The 23,043-nt window shown below is 37.4% G+C and overlaps 2 protein-coding genes and 1 long non-coding RNA gene across 4 annotated transcripts in view; 1 reads left to right on the top strand and 2 right to left on the bottom strand.

Moving 5' to 3' along the window:
- LOC138414021 (uncharacterized) overlaps positions 1–4,486 on the bottom strand; it is a 297,137-nt gene extending 292,651 nt beyond the window's left edge. For both annotated transcript variants that reach the window (XR_011246388.1, XR_011246387.1), the window contains exon 1: positions 4,447–4,486. This is a non-coding gene — a long non-coding RNA (uncharacterized lncRNA). The remainder of the gene's footprint in view (positions 1–4,446) is intronic.
- A 282-nt stretch (positions 4,487–4,768) lies between these two features.
- On the top strand, positions 4,769–11,557 carry CCNG1 (cyclin G1). The gene is given in 9 exon segments (XM_060008423.1): positions 4,769–4,975; positions 6,052–6,312; positions 7,930–8,183; positions 8,759–8,837; positions 8,918–9,016; positions 9,243–9,367; positions 9,417–9,437; positions 10,309–10,327; positions 10,329–11,557. Coding segments are annotated over 8 exon segments (906 nt in total). The 5' UTR covers positions 4,769–4,975; the 3' UTR covers positions 10,377–11,557.
- Positions 11,558–17,146: 5,589 nt separating this feature from the next.
- Positions 17,147–23,033, bottom strand: NUDCD2 (NudC domain containing 2). The gene is made up of 4 exons (XM_060008422.1): positions 22,772–23,033; positions 20,183–20,231; positions 19,815–19,966; positions 17,147–17,642 (listed from the first exon to the last, which is right to left on the bottom strand). Exons 1-4 carry the CDS (start codon positions 22,958–22,960, stop codon positions 17,559–17,561), a joined length of 474 nt encoding a protein of 157 aa, XP_059864405.1. The 5' UTR covers positions 22,961–23,033; the 3' UTR covers positions 17,147–17,558.
- Between the last annotated feature and the right edge of the window lie 10 nt (positions 23,034–23,043).

Below are 23,043 nucleotides of genomic sequence, written 5' to 3'. Positions count from 1 at the left end.
AAGCCTATAAAGTCCAAAATTCCAATAATGGTATATATGGTATACCTGGTCCTCCAGGATAAGCAACTGCTTCTTTCCCCACCTCACTGCTAGACTCCCCCACCTCCAACACCCTCCATGCTTTAGCCAGAGTCATCTATATTTCATTTACAGAAATCAACGTAGTCTCTCTTTCCTCCATGCCTTTGCACATACTGTTGCTTTTGTCTGGAATGCCCTTTGCACCAACCTCTTCACTTGGCTGCATCAAAACTCAGATCACGAGTTAAAGAGTTAAAAGGCTAAAGAAATGAGGAAAGTGGTGACCTCAGGCAAGGAAGGCTGACCTAGAGAACAAAAGTTCAGACCTATGAGATCCCTAAGGGACAAAAAAGCTAGATTAGAAAGTACTTCATTTCCCAAAATTCAACTCTGTCAAAATCTTTTGTAAAGGGGTATGTGTGTGTGTCTGGGTGTGTCTGCATGCACTTTTGTGAGGAAGGTTAGCAGTACAGGCAGAGACCTAAATAAGGAAGGGAACTATTATCCCTCCCCATTCCTCCTTCTCCTACCAAAGCAGCAGACCCCAGAGACACCTTCAGTGTGGGCTTCAGACTAGAAAGAGATGCACCTGGAGAATGACCCAGCTGATCCTACCAACCCCTATCTTCACAAAACACAATAGCCAACACACCCTATGGCCCCAAATTGTAACATTTTCAATCTGGGACTACAAAACACAATGGTTTGGCACCTAGAAAGTTCTCAATAAATATTTGTTGAGTGATGAGACAAACAGAAAGTAAATAGGCAACATGGGCAAAATGTTGATGATTACTGAAGTTGGGTAATGAGTTTAAAAGGTTCCAAAATAAAAACTTGTTTTTAAACGCTGTAAAATCCAAATTCAAGCTATGTGTTAAGAATATTTAGTAAACAGTAAAAAGTAGCTGCTAAACAGGAGATATACAAGATATTCCTCATTTCTGAACATAATAATAATATCAGAGTTGTTAGAGGACTAAATAAGATCACGTGTGTTTAAGTTCACACAGCCTGGCACTTGGGAAATACATAACAAATGCAAACTCTTATCGTTAGTGGCTGATCTTGGCTTTGGGCCCTGTACTCAACAGAGCCTATGGCCATTAGACTAAATGCTAGCAAGTGGGGAGATCTGCGTCTAATGTCTCCCAGTGCCTTTATATAGCAGTGGTTACTTGACAAAGTTTATTTTTCCACTGAATATAGTAACACCTCAATTAATTGGAAAGGGTTACTTTATCAGAGATAGCTAGAATCTCTGAAAGGCAAGATATACCTGACATTACTAATCTGTTTTCTACGTATCCTTTTCCCTGCCTCCCCATCACCACCCAAACTATACACAATTTCTCTGCTATCCCAGGGGCTAATGAAGACTCCAAAAAGCCACAGCCAAGCAAGTTCTCTTCTAAGACAGAGCAGATGCACTAGAGAATAGTTGGAGAGGTGGAAGGGGGCATAATTAGCTCCAGGAAGGATCAGGAAGTAGAGCGGAAGAGACTGAGCTGAGATCTTTGGATCCTCACTTTTTCAGTCCTCATCACAGTTGGACAAGCCCACATTCAAAAGTTCTGGACGTTAAAATAAAAAAAAAAAAGATGCCACAGCGAAGACCTGGTGCAGCCTAAATAAATAAATAAAGAGAGGTGTTTATTTTATATATACATACATATATATATATACATATATATATATATATATATATATAAAAAAATGGTATTCTTTCCAAAAAAAAAAAAGTTCTGGACATTTGTCAGGGAGCCTCAACAGAGGGTGAGGTGCAAAGACTCCTCCAGTCTCTAGGATGGAAACAGAACCAACGAGGAATTTCCCTGGTCAGGGCAGCATTTGACAAGCCACCACTGTTATACCTGCTTGTTACAATTTTTGCTGCTCAAGGCACTTCTATAATCTGCAGTGTAGAGAATATGATTAAATCCTCCTGTTAACTGCCTTGGATTCTTGCCCAGCCTTGAGGCCATTATTCTGAGCTTCAGTACTTGCTGCACTTAACTGCTGATTAAGAAGAAGGTGTGAAGATGGCAGCTGAATATATCACTGAGCCTAGAAAATACCCTGGAAGTCAGTCCTTTGAAAGATTCCTGATAGACTCATTACTAAATCTGTAAGTCTTTAAAAATAAATCACAATTAACAAAAGGCTCATTTTTTTTCTTTTACAACGGTACATAATTGAGTCTTACATTTGCACATTTTGCTAATTAGGACTTAAAAATTATTTAAATGATAGTCTGTATTCTAATATTATGCAATAAAATTGACAGTGGAGGTGAGGGGAAGGAGAAAAGGTAAAAAATGTCCATTTGATCTGATTTGTATTGAATCAATGTTTCTTCAGTGCTATAGAAACAATTTTTTTCATGCAGGTAATTTCACATTTTAATAAAAAGTAATAAGATCCTAACGTAAGAGAAAGCATTTTTATTACATAAACAATGATATATTACCTAAAGCTGCATGTGAAAATTTTAAGTATAAAAAAGGCATAGAAATTAATACACATGGGACTTCCCTGGTGGTCCAGTGGTAAAGAATCCACCTTACAATGCAGGTGACGTGGGTTCAATCCCTGGTCAGGGAACTAAGATCCCACATGCCATGGGGCAACTAAGCCTGTGTGCCACAACTACTGAGCTCGCATGCCTCAACTACAGAAAGAAAGCCCACACACCACAACTAGAGAGAATCCCGGGCGCCACAACAAAGAGCCCATGCACCGCAACGAAAAATCCCGCATGCCCCAACGCAGATCCCACATGCCGCAACTAAGACCCAAAGCAGTCAAAAATAAATAAATAAATAAATAAATCTTTAAAAAAAAAGAAATGAATACACACAATTTAGATACTTTCATTAGTGTTAAGTAAACAACTCCAATACTCCCATTCTAGAAGACTAACTCTGACAATAAACAGAATTAAATGTATGTTAAGCAAGACATTTCAAAAGAAATGTTAGTAATTTAATAATAAAGGCTACCATTTATCAAGTACTTACTGTGCTCTGGGCACAATGCCTACCTCTTTAGGTACTTTGCATTATTTAATCCTCTCAATAACCCTGTGAATAAGGTATTTTTACTTCCTATTTTTTAATAAAAGAAAATGGAAACTCAATGCGATTAAAAACTTGCTAAAAGTCATGTACCTAGTTAGTAGCCTGTGACTTGAAAATAAATCAGTTTATATTGTCCACAAAACTACACAATCCACAAGCACAGGAACCAGTATATTGTCCTCCACTGACACATATTACGTGTTCAACAAGTAGTGAAAGAGTGCATGTGTACATACCTAGATTCCTAATTTTGTTACTAATTTTGTTCCTTTGTTACTAAAGGAGAAACATTTACATTTGTAAACTCACACATTATTGTAAAAAGAACTTTTTAAATGTTTTTAATTGCCCATTTATATTCATTACGTGAGTTCTTTTTCAAGGATGACCAAGGCCTCTTCCCCATTTGAAACACAAGAGGTTTGACAAACTGACCTAGTGATGTGGCTAAGGTAATATTTTAGGGCATTAACTTTTTCTCTCAGGTTTTCCCTTCCCCTTTCTTTCCACAACTCTGCTCCCATTTCAGGTCTTGGTTCTGTGTCATTGCCTCAGGGAAGCACCCGGCAGGGCAAACAGCAAACATGCCAGCAAATCTTTCAGATTTTAATTTTTTCAAAGCCCAGGTAGCCACTAACCAGGAAGAGACCATGAGAACAGAGACATCAAAGTACAGTCCACCAGAACTGATAACAAATTCCTTGTTCACCAATCCTCAGGCCCTTTTAATGTAGACCCTTCCCATTTGTGACAATAGGGAAAGAAAGAGGGAAGGAGTGAGTCCAGGAAGGCTTCAAGCTAACTATTTTTCCACTTACCAGGCAAAGGCTCACAATCAGAGATTAAGTTCATGGACAGCAAGTAAAAAGACTAATATTGCTTCACACACGGATCTGTGAACTCAGATTCATAAGCACTACAATTATTTTTGTCTAATTATTCCTCTTGAGTCAACCACACACCTTTCATTTTAAGCCGATGAAGAACTACCAACTTTTCTAATTTGTTCAAAAATCAAATTCAGGAAATTGGTAGGAGACCAAGAATGTACGTAGCCCAACTCCACCCTTTGATAAATTATACAAAAAAGCAAAACAAGGCAAGGAACAAGTGATTTCCAAAGCTCACACGGAGAAACTTCTGGAGATTTAATAAACCACACCATAGAATATCCACCACCTCTCCAACTGCAGTGAAAAACCAGGCCTTTTTTTTTTTTTTTGTGGAATCAGACACTGTATTTTTAGAGAGAGCAAAAGCACGCTACTAAACCGAACGGAACGAAAACTCCCAGTACATTCTGGAACGATATTCTGGCCAATCCGCCCGCCAGCATAGGCCTTACCGGGCCTGGGTTGGTGCGCGCAGCGTTCAGCTCCCCCTCCTCTTCATTGAAGACACTCGGGGAAATCCTCCAATGAGAGACAGTTAGAGGTAGGGGGCGTGGTCTCAAGGGGCGGAGAATTTGACTCCGGGATAGTGAAAAGCGTGTGCTGATTGGCCGGACTTCTTCCCTCTACGGCCCAGCCCTCTTTGGACAGCAGGAGCCATCTATCATAAGACTTACACCAATCAGCGGCGAAAATGCCTCCCATGTGCCCCTCCCACCGCAGCGAGAAAACCCCGCCCTCCAATATATTACTCAGGAGGCCAGGCGCGGCCCCTTCGGCTCCGAGCAGACCCCAAGGAGGGCAGTGTCGTCTCGGCGGCGCTGTAGAGACCTCCACCCAAGACGGCTCCCCCTCCCCGGGCCTCTCCCGTCTTGCCCGCGAGCCCACTCGCCTCATAGGCCTCTCGGTTCTAATATCTTGGGGTGAGGTGAGAGCAGGCCCGGGGAGGGTGGTTACCGCTGAGGAGCTGCAATCGCGATCAAGGTGAGCTCGGATTTCGGGGTTGACCTCGGAGTGCGGGTAGGGAACAAGGTTGGGGGGCGCGGAGTGAGGGGTAGGTCTCGAGCCGTTTTCCTCGGTTAACTCTCCCCGAGCAACAAGTTCAGGCTAGTACGAGCATGGAGGGGCGGGGCCAGATGCGACCTCCTGAGATGTCTTAGTGTCTTATGGGCCCGATCCCACCCCAGGGGCCAAAGAGTTGGACCCTTGAAGTTTGCGGTTCTCCATCTGCCCACCCTTTCCGTCGCCTAACCCTAAGGATTCTTTCTGCCTCCCTGTCTTTCGATTGTTGCGAGGAGGGACCGTCCGTGTGTCCAGGGCTTAGCCCGTGCCCGCAGCAGGCACATAGTAGATGTTCAGTATTGTCTTAAATTAATGAAACTCCCAGATTCCTCTTGCAGGCTGGATTAGCCTTCCGCCCCCACTGCGTGCACCCATAACTGCCTTTAAGCTTCCTTTCCTAACATCAATAAAAGTTAACAGTTACTGAGCAGTGAGTGCCAAGCACTATGCTAAACTCTTTAGTTGAATCATCTTGGTTAATCTTCACAGCCATTCAAAGAGGCAGATATGCCTCGTTTTACAGACTAGAAGTAAGCTCATTAATATTGCCCAGTGTTTATTAGGCACCTACTGTATGTGCTAAGTACCTGTGTACCTAGATGATCTCATTCATTCCTCACAAGTGTCTGTGAAATAGGTAATAACCTTATACCCACTTTACGGACTAGGAATTGAGGACTAAGAAAAATTTACTAACTTGAAGAGTTCACATTGTTAATAAATGGCAGAATACATGCTACCATCTAATTTCAAAGTTTGGGCATGAAGATTTGCATTTTTTTCCTTTAAAAAGCCATGGCTACTGCCCTCTAGGAACTCACAATTTAGGATGTGACCAACTGGTTGGGGAGGTGGAGAATTACAGATGGCATTTTGCAGTGACTTAGATTCACTAATAGCATTGAGGGAGGGGAGACTTGTGTTATAATGCACCTGGCACAACACAAGGCAGGAAGGGCTGTTCTTTCACTCCTTTCTGGGCTTTGTTCTATATATAGATGATAGAGGTACTGACAACTGACTCTCAGAAACTGCTACACCAGCTGAATGCCCTGTTGGAACAGGAGTTGAGATGCCAGCCAAAGGTCTGCGGCTTGAGACTAATTGAATCTGCACACGATAATGGCCTTAGAATGACTGCAAGACTGAGGGACTTTGAAGTAAAAGATCTCCTTAGTCTAACTCAGTTCTTTGGCTTTGACACGGAGACATTTTCTCTAGCTGTGAATTTACTGGACAGATTCCTGTCTAAAATGAAGGTACGTCTAAAGCTACATTACCCTGAGTATTTCGTGGTTTTGTTCAATGTGTTTTGGGGGTGGTATTGCTAGCTTTGGGCTGGTATTCATAACTTTTTTTGTTTTCAGCAAGTAGCCAAAACATTATGGTAATTCTGTGTACTACAGCACTGATGAAATCCTTCCTTTTAATTAAGAGTGATGCATCATTTATTCAACTTACTTTCTGACATTGAAAAGTAGTCTAATATCAAATAATTAATTGCAGAGTCTCCCAGTAGGAGAGTTGGCTGTTGTTTTTAAAAGTCTTTTTTGATAGGTTGGGTGTTTTCATTTATTTACTGTTGTTTCTAAATTTTAAGAAATGTGTTAGAGGCCGAATGCTAGATTGGGGGTTAAGAATTAGACTATATTTCTTTTTTTCTTTCCCTTTTTGTTGATGCTGTCAACCGTCTGGTCATAGAGTATATTTCTTGATCTCTATTCATATAGAATAAAGTTCTAATTGTTTTAGCCTTAAATTTACCCAAGTCGTGCTTATGCTTGTCATTTCCAGCCTAAGTTTGCATATAATAGAGAGTATCTTCTGAAGGAGCATTTATATATAGTTATTTCCCTGTATTGGATAAGCAGGACATCTGTGTAACTTTCAGAGCTTAATTGTTACAAATACATCTGACTTCTCTGTGTGCCAGTGGTCATCGGTAGATAATGAAATAACGTGGCAGTTAAAATGCAGCTCATCTTTTAGTCCTCAGTACCTAACAGAATGCATCATATATGGGAGGAACTCAATGTGTATTGAATGGTTCAAGAAACTTTTTCAATAGCCTAATTAAACAACTCTTTAGACACCATGTGCAGGCACTACCTTTGACTATAAATGTTACATAGATGAAATACATCTATCCCTTAAGTGTATTATAATCTTAGTTGCAATAATGTTTGCATTGATAACTATTATATAGTACAAGGAATAATAAGAAAAATAATTACATTATACCTCAAAAGAGGCATAAATGTATTGCTGAAGGGGTTCTAAGAAGAGGAGAGCACAAATACTGGTAAAGGCTTCATAAAGTTTCCGTTAAGCGGAACTTAAAGTGGACAGAATTTTGACTGTGACAAATTTTGTAGACATTCAGAAAATGATGAATAAATTTAAAATACTGGTAGTGAATAGAGCTTTACAGGCAGAGTAAACAGTATGTGCTGTAGTATTTAAAAACATTTTACATGTGTTACTACAAAGAAAACAGCCTGGAAAAACACAACATTCTGGAAAGAAATTTTGTGCATAAGCTGTAAGGTATTTCAGTCCTCATATAAGCCTTTGACCTAGTAGCTTATTGCTTATCGTTCTGCACTGATTTAAACAAACCAAAAGAAGTACGAGTTGTTATGTGCTGAAGCCACACATTACACTGAAACTTAGTCTGTTTGCTCAAAAATTGGTTCCAAGTGGGTACATATGGTTAAGAGGCTACAGTTGAGGTATCAGTGGATCTTGTTAAGTCCTTCACAGCTGAGAAATATACCTCAAAGATACATTTTCGAAGTGATAGGTTGAGTTCTAGATTATCCTTTATGTTTTTTTAACTGAAATAAGGTAAAGACATGGACTTACTGTCTTTTTAGGTACAACCCAAGCACCTTGGGTGTGTTGGACTGAGCTGCTTCTATTTGGCTGTAAAATCAATAGAAGAGGAAAGGAATGTCCCATTGGCAACTGACTTGATCCGAATAAGCCAGTATAGGTTCACAGTTTCAGACTTGATGAGAATGGAAAAGATTGTGTTGGAGAAGGTGTGTTGGAAAGTCAAAGCTACTACTGCCTTTCAGTTTCTACAACTCTATTATGCACTCCTTCAAGAGAACTTGCCATATGAAAGGTATGTGATGTTTGTTTTTAACAAAGCAGATTTGGAAATCAGAATGATGTTGTCCGGATGTTAAATAAAATCAATATCCTGGGAGAATTCCAGTCAAAATAAGTAAAGTGACAGCTAAGCTCCTTGAGTTTCACTTCACCCTCCAGCAGAAGTGAGAAGACTTTTAGTCAAAAGTAGCTTCTTGAAGTCTGTGAATTCTAAAGATGGACATTTCAACTTTTTTTTAAATTACGTTTTCCATTTATAGACAAGTTAAGTTATAGAACCTAGTAGGTAAGCATCTAACACAGATGTATGGAAAAAGGAACTTCAGATTCAAAAATAGATTTATTAAAATGAAAAGAAACCTTGGGAGTTGTAGCATGATACTTTTTTTTGGCCCAAATCAGTTAAAATTCATATATGGTATCCTTAAGAAGTTAATGTTTCTGAAGGAAGGGAAATTCTTCGAATAATTCACTTTCTATGATAAGTGTGCATAAAGTTCACTTTAAAATTGACTTATTTTTCTAAAAATTTCTTTTGACTTGATGTAAAATTATCTATATAAAATTAATTTCATTTTCTTTTTAAAGGAGGAATAGCCTTAATTTTGAAAGACTAGAAGCTCAACTTAAGGCATGCTACTGCAGGATCATATTTTCTAAAGCAAAGGTAAATATTTTATAAAGATTAAACCTATTTATATACCTACTTTTATATTCAACATTTACTTTAAAATTTATCTCTTTTAGCCATCTGTGTTGGCATTGTCTATCATTGCCTTGGAGATCCAGGCACAGAGGTGTGTAGAGTTAACAGAAGGAGTAGAATGTCTTCAGAAACATTCCAAGGTATGTCAAGGTCATAGCCTAAATCCTGTTGACAGCTGTAAAAGCAACTAAACCACTTGTTCCTAAAGTAAAATGAGATGTCCTGTGTTTATTTGACACTTAAGTAGCTTATCCTCAAATTTTTTTGACGAGGAAACACACGTGTTAATAAGATTGCAATTATTACTATAATTAAATACTGTAGGACTTTTATTTTAAAGAATATATTTTTTTAATTTATTCACAGATCAATGGCAGAGATTTGACTTTCTGGCAAGAGCTCGTATCCAAGTGTTTAACTGAATATTCATCAAACAAGTGTTCCAAACCAAATGTTCAGAAGTTGAAATGGATTGTTTCTGGGCGTACTGCACGGCAACTGAAGCATAGTTACTACAAAATAACCCACCTCCCAACAATTCCTGAAATGGTCCCTTAATTGGTAAATTTGGTTCATAGTTTTCCTCCATGTAGAGAGACTTTTCTAATGCTATAATTTTCTTCTGCAATTCAAGAATTTAAATCTGCATTATTTTAAAAAAAATGGAGTTGGACTAGCAGAGGGGAAAATGACTTCTCTGATCTAGTCAGCTTGTATTTGAGGACATTTACTACATTCAAGGTACAACACCCTAAGAGTAAGGAATTCTCTTAACCTTTCATATACATGTTAGCCATTTCATTAAATTTTCAGCTTAAAAAGCAGCATCGTTAATAACCTGAACTTTAAAAGTAGCACTAAAACAGTATTTTCTTTTTTCAATTTCACATCATTTTGCTGTATGTAGACTTAGGCTTTGGCTCATTTAAAGTTACACGAGCCTGAGTGAGGGAGCAGGACCAAAAGTTTGAACCATACATTGAACTAATTTGAGACTGTTAGCTTATTAGCAAAATCAGTATGAACTTGGGTATTGTACTTAAAAAGTAAGTTGCGGCAGGTGGTCTCTACATTGAGTGTCTAGAAACTGCCAGGATGTCTCAACTGTATAGTGTATCATTATACATCTCAACTGTATGTGTATCATTGCTATAGTAGTTGAACACTGGAAAGTACTTACATGCATAAAAAATGTAAGCCTCCTCACAAATATATGATATACATTCTTGCCATCTAAGTTTAATTCATGCTGGTGATTTCTTTCTTCCTACTCAAAACTAAATATTAACATAGAACACATCTACATAAGACGTGATTGTTAGTCTTAGATATTTTCACAGGTAGTAATATTTGTGGTAGATTTCTGATAACTTGATTTTTTTGTTTATTAGGATTGGCAGACTTCTGATAACTTGATTTTTTTGTTTATTAGGATTCTTACAGCCAACAAATAACTCTTCTGAAGCCTTTCTCCACAATCCTGAGCTGTGGATTCCATAATGTTATAACGGATTTAAGCTGTGAAGCCTCAAAATATCACAAGTAGATTAACATTGGTGTTCTCAGATTTGGGAAAACTGCCTAATTAACATTACCCTATAGTGGAATTACTCACATTTGAATTCACCTGTGAAGCATACAAATCAAAGCTAACAGCATAAATGTGAAATGCTAATGACAAGCCTGGGAAGGTAAACTGTGAATCTTCATTTCTAACACTGATCCAACTTTCTGTATTGGGTCAATATATTGTATTTAGGTGGTGTTAAAAACGGTAACCTACTTAATTTAAATTTAAACTTTAAATATGAGGTTTACATCAAAACCACCACTTCACAAATGCACTTTTAAGGCATAATAAGGGTCAGTATTCTAGGCAGTGAAAATGGTTTCTTGGCACCCATAATGCAAGTAATATGTAATCCAGAGATGTGGACTTTATTGCTACATGGGAGTCACATTTAAATTTGAGGGCATTTTATATAAAGCAAAACTACAGACCTATTAATTTCAGCATATTAAGTTATCTTTAATATTTTTCTAGAAAACAGGTGATGTTCATATCCATGATTTAAAAAGTTTTACACAAAATTTACTGCCTCAGTCTAGTCCCATCAAGAAAATTAGTTTTTACTGTAGTAGTAACTCAAATTAACGTCACTCTGAAAACTTTAACACTCCAGAAGTTTTTACTAAGCACTGTTTTTATGAAACTGCCATTGCTTCTAATTTAGAGTTTTGCTTAAAAGGGAGAGAATATACTTTCATTAATTGCCCCTACTGTGCCAAAGGAAAGTATTAAGAAAGGTAAGTAGGCATCTTCATAATTATAAGGTTGCTGAGGTAGTGTTCAGGATTTCAGTGAACCTAAGGAGATCTACTGTGTTAAAGTGTCAGTTAATGTAATGTGTAGCCTGAATCCATCCAGGATGGCTATACCCAAGTTTGACATCATGTTATGGGGAGATATGCATTGGAAAATAAACCAAAGAACCACAGTGTATCTTATACTTTTGTAAACCATGTTTTATGGATAACTTTCCAGTTTTCCCAAAAGACTGATAAATTTCAATATTTTGAATACATCAGTGTTAATTTTGAGTTGGCAGAGGTAACCTAACCAACTACCATTATGTTTTGGTACTAAGGGATATACCTTTCAATAAAGTTACTGAAATGCATTCCTTTGCTGGGTGGTTTTCTATTTGTTTCTCTTCTAATTTAATTAACTATTTTGGCACTGTGATAATAGAACCACAATAAAAAGCTGTCTTCACTCACTAAATTTAGCACTAAAGTAAATGCATGGTAGGAGAAACAAAATTTCGTATGAGTATGGCTATTACCTAATTGACACTTTCCTTTCTAATGGTTTTTTAAAGATAGACACAAGATGATGACAATTAAATATGCTTAATATGCATTAAAAAGTAAGTGTTTATACACTATTGGTCGCTTTTATTATTTAGATTCATCACTACTATGGCTATCCATAATACAAATTCACCCTCAGATTCAGCCCACCTGAAGTTCTGTGCAACCCTATTATCTAATTAAACAGTATTCCAGCAGGTCGTAGTTAATCTGCTAAGATCACTTGTTAATTATTATTATTGGAACTGAAACAATAGATGACTTTGAACTGTTCATGTTTAAACTAACAAGATACAAAGTAGACAGTATATGGAATTACTGGTGAAAGAAAAACTTTTATAAAAGAAGGTTCCTGGGCTTCCCCGGTGGCGCAGTGGTTGAGAGTCCGCCTGCCAATGCAGGGGACACGGGTTCGTGCTCCAGTCCGGGAAGATCCCACATGCCGCAGAGCGGCTAGGCCTGTAAGCCATGGCCACTGAGCCTGCGCGTCCAGAGCCTGTGCACCACAAAAAAAAAAAAGGTTCCTTTGGTATTTGACTCAGGTTAGATATATTTAATAATCCCTCTTTTCAGAAGTGCTGTTTTTAAAAAGGGACCTGAACCTTCTATGTATTTCTAATTATGTGACATACTTTCTAAAAACTAGACATTTCTGATCTAACATTTGTGGTTAACAATGATAGTTTTTACTGTCAGGTACTATAGTCAGATGTTTCAGATGAATCATCTCATGTAATCCTTAATCCTATAAATTGAATGAGATTATCCCAATTTACAAATGAACCAGAACCAAGGAACAGGTAAGTGATGAGCCCAAGGTCATACACCTGTACTTGGATGTGTGATTCAAGTCCAGGCAATTCTGACTCGGAGGCTATGCTCTTAACCTCTCTGCACATTACTTCCCAATATAGATTAAATGGACTCGTGAAATTGTATCAAAATTACCAGGAATAAAGAGGGATATTAAAAAATGATAAAAGAATCAATTCACCAAGACATGACAATCTTAAATATGTATGCACCTAACATCAGAGCTTAAAAATACAAGAAGTAAAAACAGCAGTGAAAGGAGAAATGAACAAACCTTCAATTACAGTTGGAGACTTAAACACTCCACTCAGTAATGTATAGAACTACTAGAAAATCAGCAAGGACATAGAAGGACTGAAAAGTACCAACACCAAATAAAAAATCATTTACAACAGCTCCAGAAAATGAACACTTAGGAATAAATCTAACAACAGATGTACAGGTTCTATAAGCTGAAAACCATAAATGCTGATGATCTATATCGAAGAGGTGCTAAATGAAGATGCCCCATGTTCATGGATCAGAAGACATGCTATTCCAGTGGAAACTCCAACAGGACTTTTTGTTATACAGACTAGCTGATTCTAAACTTCACACAGAAAGGCAAAGAAAACACAGTCAAAACAATTCTGAAGAAATAAGTTGAAGGTATCACGCTACCCAATTTTAAGACTTGATTAAAGCTACAATTGTCAAGGCAGTGTGGTATTGGTGAAGGGAAAGACACACAGATCAATGGAACAGAATACTGAGACCAAAAACAGACCCATATAAATAGCAATTGATTTTTGAGAAAAGTGCAAAAACAATTTAATGGAGAATGAATACCCTTTCCAACAAATGATTTTGAAACTAGACATCCATATGCAAAAAAATAAACAACTATATTTCACAGCTCTTACAAAAAATAAAATAGGTCACAGATCTAAATGTAAAAGATAAAATGATAAAACTTTAGAAGAAAACATTGGAAAAAAGTCCTCATAACCTGGGATTACAAAATTCTTAGACGTGACACCAAAAGTATGATGAATTAAACTTCATCAAAATTAACATTCATGCTTCAAAAGTCACCATCAAGAAAGTGAAAAAACATATATAAAAGGAGAAAATATATGCAAATCACATCTGATAAAGGACTTTTGTGCAGAATATATAAAGAACTCTCACGTCTCAATAATAAAAAGGCAGATAACCCATTAAAAAATGGGCAAAGGATCTGAATAGACATTTCTCCAAGGAAGATACACAAATGGTCAATAAGTACAAGAAAAGATGCTCAACATAATTAGCAATCAGAGAAATGTAAATCAAAACCACAATGTGATACAATTCCATATTCACCAGGATAGCTAGGATCCAAAAGTCACATAACACATGTTAGCAAAGATGTGGAGAAACTGGAACTCTCATATACTGCTGATGGGAATGTAAAATGGTGTAGCCACTTTGCAAAACAATCTAGCAGTTCCTCAAATAATTAGTTTCCATAAAACTTGAAATTCCACTCTTAGGTAAGAAATTAAAATACAGATGCACACAAAAATTTGTACTTGAATGTTTATAGCAGAATTATTCACAGTAGCCAAAAGGTGGAAACTTCCCAGGTGTCCATCAACTGGCAAATGGATAAATATGTGGTAGTCATAAATGGAGCATTATTTAGCCAGCCAAAAAGAATGAAGCACTGACACATACTAGAACGTGGATGAACTTCTAAAACATTATGCTAAGTCAAAGAAACCAGAAACAAAAGACCACACTATGATTCCAGGTACGTGAAATATCCAGAACAGAGAAATCTACGTGATGGAACGTAAATTATTGGTTGCTTCAGGGGGTTGGGTGTCTGTGCGTGGTTGGGTGGGGTGGTAGTTAAAAAGTATGGATTTGGTGGGGTTTTTTTCTGAGGTGATGATGAAAATTAAAGTTGACGATGGTGATGGTTGAACTTAATGTGACTATCCTAAAAACCACTGAATTATACACTTTAAATGAGTAAAATGTATGGTATGTGAATTATCTCAAAGCTGTGTTTTTAAAAGATTATATATGATTCTATTTAAATGAAGATCTTAAAAAAATATTGAGGCAGAGACTAAATCAGTGGGCTCCAGGGTTTGAGGCTAGGAGTAGGGTGTAACTATAAAGAGAAAGCATGAAGGAGTTTTGGGCTGACTGAACCAGTCAATTTCCTGATTTTGGAGGTTTTACACATATCTTTGCATAAGTTAAAATTCACAGAACTACAAACAAAGTTGATTTTACTGTATGTTTATTCAAAATATTAAAAAATTTTAATGTCACATAGATAAGCCAATTCAAGGAAAAACGCCTCTTCCCCAACAACTCACTCCTAAAGTTATTGGGTAAAATGAACATCATAGGTATCTTGCCGAAGGGTGTGGTTGGGCTGCAGCGGCCCAGAGTGGGGCATTAGGATCCAAGTAGGTGAGGCGGGTTATCTCTGCTTGGCATAGGGTTTTGGAGCCTGAGCAGTGAGAAAGGTATTCGCATGGGAAGATGACCTAGAATAGTGAACCAACTATATTAAGGATAATAGGGATCAGGTATCTCACTGTTGAAAGGAGTTCTGTACAAAGGGAGAGAGCAAAAATGAACCCCATGGGATCAGAAATGAAAGTTTAAGTGTGAACTCATGGTTTTCAATATATACATAAATATAAAAATCTAGATGTAAATGTATGCATAATAGACACACACCAACAGCAACTACTCACTAACACATAGAACCTGGCTTCTAAATACCATTCTTCACTAGAGAACCAGGGCTCCTGGGAAAAATGGCTGATTCTTGTGCTAGGGTAGGGAAAGCAATAATAAGTCTGGTATATCTTATGCCAGAGAATAAGAAGTTGCTTAAATAATCATGGGGACATGTCAAAAGGGCATAGAAGCCACCTACAATGACCTTCCACTGGCCGAATCCAGAAAAAATTTTGAGGATCGAAGTAATGGGAATAATAGATTTTAACCCAATGAATAAAGTGGAAATCATGAGTATATATAGATAAATTTAAAGTTTGATGAGAAACAAGGTGGTACTTTTGAAAGTACATCACACAAAATACCTAACCATAAACATGAAAAGAATAGCTTTATAGTGGAGAAGACTGACAGACACCACTTAATCAGTGATCTAAGTACAGTTGTCCCTCAGTATCCACAGGGTATTTGTTCCAGCATCCCCCTCGGACACCAAAATCCAGATGCTCAATAATATGACATAGTATTTGCATATAACCTACCACATCCATCCCACAATACTTTAAATCATCTCTAGATTACTTATAATACCTAATACTATGTAAATAGTTGTAAACAACATAAGTGCCATGTAACTAGTTGCCTGTTGCAAGGCAAATTCAAGTTTCGCTTTTTGGAAGTTTCTGGACTTTTTTTTTTTTTTTTTTTACTATTTTCTATCCTTGGTTGGTTGAATCTGAGAATTTGAAACCCACACATATGGCAGGCCAACAGTAAACACTATCAGAAAAAGGACAAATTGAAACCAATAACTTAGGATACAGAAAGAACACAGCAACACTCCTGCAACAGTCCTGTCAAAGATTCATAACCTGATTCTAATCATGAAGAAATATCAAACAAGATTCACAATGACAGAGGTGTACAAAACTAGCCTGTAATCTTCAAAAGAGCCAAGGCTGTAAAAGTCAAGGTTAAAATGAAGACTTGTTCCAGTTTGAAGCAGACTAAAGACCCTGATACTAAAGGCAAGGCATGGGGAATTCCCTAGCAGTCCAGTGGTTAGGACCTAGCACATTTTCACTGACGGCGGCCCAAGTTCAATCCCTGATCAGGGAACTAAGATCCCACAAGCCATGTGGCAGGGCAAAAAAAATAAAATAAAGGCAAGGCATGATTGTGACTGGACCCTTTTGCTATAAAGAACATTACTGGGATAATAAGTAAACTTGAATGGAATGAAGGTCCAAGGATTAGGTGGTCATAATGTGTCAATGCTACTTCCCTGATTTTAATGATTGTATTGTAGCTATGTAGCAGCATGTCCTTCGAAGGAAATACACACTTAGGTACTCAGAGGTGATGGGGAATCAAGTTATCAACTTACACACAAACCTGAAGAGTCAGGGAGAAAACAATTCTGTGTTCTTTACTTGTAACTTTTCAATACATTTAAGACTCTTTAAAATATTTAAAATTAGAAAGGACATAAAAAGGATGAAGTAAAACTTCAAGACAATTCTTACCTATATGTCTGGATCACTGGAGATCAAAATGATGTCACTGACTTATAACCATTGACTATAATTTGTATTTGTCACTAACAAAGGATTCACCCAATAACCATATTCACTTCACCAATTCTCTTTTGCACCAATCTATTCTTATTGATAGGTTTTAAACTATTTTTCAATTTCTTGACTTAAAGGCATCTCTCAAGGAATTCAGAAATTTTCAGTAACTCTTAAAATTAACTTAGAATATATCTGTGGATTGTTTTCTCCTTTCTGAAATTTTTTTTCCAGTAATACATTTTCCTTGTATGAACTGGTACACTTAGACAAAGGGGTACACAATTCCTATTTAGAAAAGTTTATTGAACATTATTCCTGCATCACACTTATTGAAAGAAAAACTTAATTTTCCCTGATGGTACCCTGTCATTTCACATGATCTATACCCTAAAGATTTTTGTATTAAAAATACAGGTTAAATATGAAATTAGTAAAATGCAGCATATAAAACTTCATGCTGAGCAAAAACAAGTCCAAAAAAAAAGTTACCGTGTATCAACAGAATAGTTCCTACAGTATTTAAGATGTTTCCTATGTAACTCATATTTGAATGCAATTTTTAGAACCATATTTAAATATATTTTGCAATTTGTTAACTGCAGACATTCCCATTTTTCTTCCACCACATCATCTGTTCGTTTTATTAAGCTGGCAAATCTGCTAGGATCCACAAAATGCAGCAAGAAGATGGCAGTTATTTCTCAAGATTTGAGAAATCTGGTCCACCTTTACTGTAGTTTCCTGAGATTTCTGCTCCACTGAAGTCAAAACCAGGATTCTGAAAAATATGGAAAAAACAATTATAAAACTTATAAGGAAAAATATAAGTAACCCAAAAGGAAAATGGTAAAAAGATATAAACCAGCAATTGACAAAAAAGGAAATCTAAATGGACAATAAACATGTGAAAAGATATCAAACCTCACTGTAATCACCAAAGTGGAACATAAAACTATGAGGTACTTTCCCAACTTTCATATTTACAAATATTTAGAAGATCAATATGCATATTACAATGTTGACAAGTGTATGGGCAAACATATACTTTACCATCAGTGTATCAACAGATTTTTAATAACTAGCATTTTTTGAGAGCTTATTACATGCCAGGCAGGGTTCTAAGAGCTATATATATTTTAAAATACTCAGTCCTCACGACAATCTCATGGAGTAAGTACTACCTCAGCCTTCAGTATTTTTAGAGGCATTTCATTTATTCAACAAACATCTATTGATTTCCTACTGTTCAGAAGACACCATGAGAGGCATGTGGAATTCAAGAATGAACAAAATAGACAAAGATCCATGTTCTGGTGGAGATTACATTCTAACAGGAGGAGACAAATAATAAACCCTAAATTACCTAGAGCAGGGGTCAGCAAGCTTTTCTGTAAAGAGCCAGGTAGTAGATACTTTAGGCTTTGAAGGTCATATAGTCTCTGTCATAACTACTTAATTCTGCTGTGGCTATAGGAAAGACAATACACAAACAAATAAGCATAGCTGTGTTCCAGTAAAACTTTGCTTCAAAAACAGGCAGTGGGCTGGATTTGACCAGTGACCAGAGTCTGCCAACCCCATGATCTAGTGTGTTAAAAGTTTGTAAGTGCTATAGTATAGGATAAAAAAAGAAAGAAGAAAAGTAGGGCAAGTAAGGAAAATGAGGAGATTAGAGTATTTAAATAGAATGATCAAGTATGCTTCATTGAGAAATGACTTGAAAACAGTAAAGAAATTAGCTAAGCTTTGGGAGAAGACCATTGCAGTCAAAAGGCCAGGCATGTTTAATGAACAGCAAAAAGGCCAGTATGGCTAGAGCAGAATGAATGAGGGGGGCAGTAGTAGGAGAGGAGGTCAGAGACACCATGGAGGACCAGACCAATTAGGGCCTTATAAAAGACTTTGTCTTCTACTTGAGTGAAAGAGTTCTGAGAAGTCATATAATCTGACATGCATTTTAAAAGGACTGCTCTAACTGCTATTTTCAGAAGACGGTAGCTTGGCAAGGGTAGAGATAAAGAGAACAATTAAAAGATCAGGCAAGACGTTAGAGGTGGTCCAGGTGAGAGTGGTAGTAGACTTGGTGGTCAAATCCTGAATATATCTAGAAGGCCATGCCAGTAAGGTTTCCTGACAATTGGAGAGGGTGTGAGAGAGAGAGGAATGGAGGATGATTCCCCAGATTTTTTTGATCTGAACCAGTTTCCATCACGTGAGATGAGAAGGCCATAGGTAGGACAAATGCGGGAGGGATATTAGGGAGTTCACATTGGACATGTTGAGTTTGACATGTCTATTAGACAGAAAAGTGAAGATGTTAAATAGGCAGCTGGATATGCAAGTCCAACATTCAGGAGAAAAGTCCAGGCCAGAGACATACGTTTGGGAAACACTATCATATAGATGAAATTATCCATCAAAACTTTAACAGTGGTTTGATCCAGTAATAATTCTCCCATATATCTATCTTAAAGGAAAATTTGAATATTTTCAGAGATGAAAGTACAAACTGTTTGAAATAGACACAAACAGAGAAATCTAAATCTCATCAAAGAGGGAACAGCTAAATAATAACGATACACTCAAACTAGGGAACACTCTAAAGCAGTTAAAAGTAATGAATTTTATCTGTATGTATTAGTAGGGAAAGAGACTGAAGACTTTTGTTTTTTGGCTGCACTGGGTCTTAGTTGCAGCACTGGCATCTTTGTTGCGGCATGTTTAGTTGCAGCATGCAGGCTCTTAGTTGTGGCATGAGGACTTCTTAGTTGAGGCATGCAAATCCATATATAGAAAGGCCAGTCATTTTTCTAACCATTTAACTTAAAAAATTTCTTTGAAGAATTTTAGTAATTTTTTAAAACCACATTTGAGTTTTAATTTCAAATAATAATTATTCTATGAGTTTAAGATGTTTAACTACACATATTCATACATTCATCTGACTTACTTCTTTCTGGAATCTCTCTAATGTAAGTTTTCTTTGCATTTGGTCTTGCACCCAAGGATCAGCTGCATATCCAGATTCTAGAAGAGAAGTCCAACAATTTGCCGCATCTCTCTTTGTCTTTGTAAGAACAATACGGACCATTTTTCGATCCTCTAAACAAACAAACAAAAATCACAAAGAAATCAGAGTTAATCATTAATTTGTATTTTCAAAAATCATTAGGGAATCTTGACATACAATTGTTTTCAATACATTTCTTTTACTATATCTTCCAAAGCTGCAAATCTACAGCAGGGATAAACATACTAATTTCCAAGACAAAACTAATTTTTAAAAAGATTCTAAGAAATATAATAGATTACCCTTACCCAGAGTCCATGTTCCCTCATCAGCTATTGTAGAATCAAAGAGTTTGCCCTGAAAAATAAACATATGAGTACTAAAAATAAAGAAATTCCATTCATTTTCATAAAGTTTTCATAATTTAAGACTTACCTTACTTCCCATCTAATCCACATATAATTACTTAAATTGTTTAGAGTAGGGAGATCAAATTTTATACCATTTCAACACACTGATAGGTGCTCAACCCTAAGTTCCCTCCTAGCGAGTGAAGAACCTAGTTTACGCTACGGAATATATACTACGACAAAGAACACAGGGCTCTCTACAGAAAGATCAGGGCTCCTTAATTTTTAGAGGATGAAGAAATACTACTGATCACTGATTGGCCAAATGTGAAGTTAATATGTGAAATGCTTTAACTTTAGCAACTATAATAAACTACAAGAAGAGCTCTCCTGTGGATATTAAGAAGAAATGATGTCTTTTAAAACAAACTTTTAAAAAACTAAAAACAGAACTACCATACAACCCAGCAGTCCCACTACTGGGCATATACCCTGAGAAAACTGTAATTCAAAAAGAGTCATGTACCACAGTGTTCACTGCAGCTCTATATACAATAGCCAGGATATGGAAGCAACCTAAGTGTCCATTGACGAATGGATAAAGAAGATGTGGCACATATATACAATGGAATATTACTCAGCCATAAAAAGAAACAAAATTGAGTTACTCGTAGTGAAGTGGACGGACCTAGAGTCTGTCATACAGAGTGAAGTAAGGCAGAAAAAGAAAAACAAATACCGTATGCTAACACATATATATGGAATCTTAAAACAAAAAAAAAAGGTTCCGAGGAACCTAGGGGCAGGACAGGAATAAAGGTACAGACGTAGAGAATGGACCTGAGGACACAGGGAGGGGGAAGGGTAAGCTGGGACGAAGTGAGAGAGTGGCATGGACATATATAAACTACCAAATGTAAAATAGACAGCTAGTGGGAAGCAGCCGTACAGCACAGGGAGATCAGCTCAGTGCTTTGTGACCACCTAGAGGGGTGGGATAAGGAGGGTGGGACGGGGCCGCAAGAGGGAGGAGATATGGGGATATATGTATATGTGTAGCTGATTCACTTTGTTATAAAGCAGAAACTAACACACCATTGTAAAGCAATTATACTGGAATAAAGATGTTAAGAAAAATAAAATAAATAAAAAAATAAAAGTGGTTCAATCTCTTTGTAGGGCAATGTAGCATTAAAAAAAATTTAAAGCACATACTGTACATCTGAGGTCAGATGAGTTGTCACTGACTTTTCAGAAACTCGTTTTAAGAAAGAACTAACCAAAATATAAGTTTAAAAGAGAATGCATCTGCTAAAATCCATTTTGATTTGTTGTAGGAAATGAAATTAAAATGTCACATTAAAAAAAGAAAACACATTCTTTTCATGTCAATACCAGTGGAAAAAAATCCTACTTGTCTAAAATCCTAGAGTTAAGAGTTATTGCTAAATTCCCTAAGCTACTGCAAATTAACTAAATTTACTAAAGTAAATTTGAAGTGTAATATTAAATCACCGTTCAGTAAACCCCACAAAATTGCACAATTATTCAGAAAGGTCATCAAGATCCAAGCTGACATAAATCAATGTCTTTCACATGAATCTTCCTTTTCTCTGAGGCACTCAAAACACTTTCCTATAAAATAATAATAACTAACACGTAGTGTGAGCTTATTACATACCAGTCACTACTTACTCCAAGCTCTTCACTCACCATGCTATGCTGAAAACAATCCTGAGAAAGGTACTATAATTACTCCACTTTGTGGATGAAGGCTTAAACAATGAATAATCTCTTGCCCAAGGTTACACAACTGGAAAAATGACAAAGCCAGGCATCTTACCAAGTAGTATCCCTTGACCATTACACAACACTGCCATCAAATATCTTGGGCATCTAATCTGAGAAAGAAATCTAACTTCAACTTAACTGAATTTAACTATAAATTTTAACAAGGAAATAATCGGTACCAGATCCAAAGGGTACTGATGAGAATAAAAGGGATATTATTTTCTTCACAACCTCTTGACACTGCTTAACCACTCCACAAATGAGAATTTTTCTAATTTCAGATGAGAAAATAAATCACCTGACATCACCTTCGAATCCTCGTCCTGACATCATTATCCTTTATTTTCATCTTTATTTTCCTATAACTGCCTAAATATTTATTAGTTTAATTATGACTCCCTACAAGAGCATAACCTCTCTTGAGTGCGGGAACATTACCTGGCTCGTTCACCGCTGTCCTACTAGCACCGAGATCAGTGCCTAGAGGAAAGTATAGGTACCATAAGTATTTGTTCCTTCAACGATCTAGTTAAGCAGTTCTCAGCTGAAGACCCGCAGAGGAACAAAAGAAACAGCTTCATTTGGCTTAGAAACAAAGCCCGGAAAAGTGGCGTACTCAAATTCCCACCTCAACTCAGGACTGGCCCTGAGGGTGGGGTCTCCGCAGACCAGTCTCCAAGGAAACTATGAACTCTAGCACTCAGAGATTTGAGGGGGCCGGGAAGAAACTGAGCACAAGCCCCAACCTGCCGCTACCTTGAGTATCTCGCGGCCCCCCACGGCCAGCGCCACATGCCGGCTCTGCAGGCCGCACTGAATATCCTGGGCGCGAGTGCCTGGCGGCACCTGAACTTCAATGAACACCTCCTCCAAGGTCTGGTACCACTGGCCCCACGGTGTTGCGCACGGAACCACCCCACTGCGCTCCTCAAACGGGGCTGACATACTCCAGTCGCCTCTCGGCCGCGGTGGCACCGAGCGATCTGCGCGCACGCACGGAATATCCGCGTTCGAGCCACGCCCCGGCT

This window comes from Delphinus delphis, chromosome 3 (assembly GCF_949987515.2).
Source record: "Delphinus delphis chromosome 3, mDelDel1.2, whole genome shotgun sequence".
Lineage (NCBI taxonomy): Eukaryota > Metazoa > Chordata > Mammalia > Artiodactyla > Delphinidae > Delphinus > Delphinus delphis.
The sequence above is the reverse complement of the archived record's forward strand: the minus strand, read 5'-3'. Positions and strand labels throughout refer to the sequence as shown.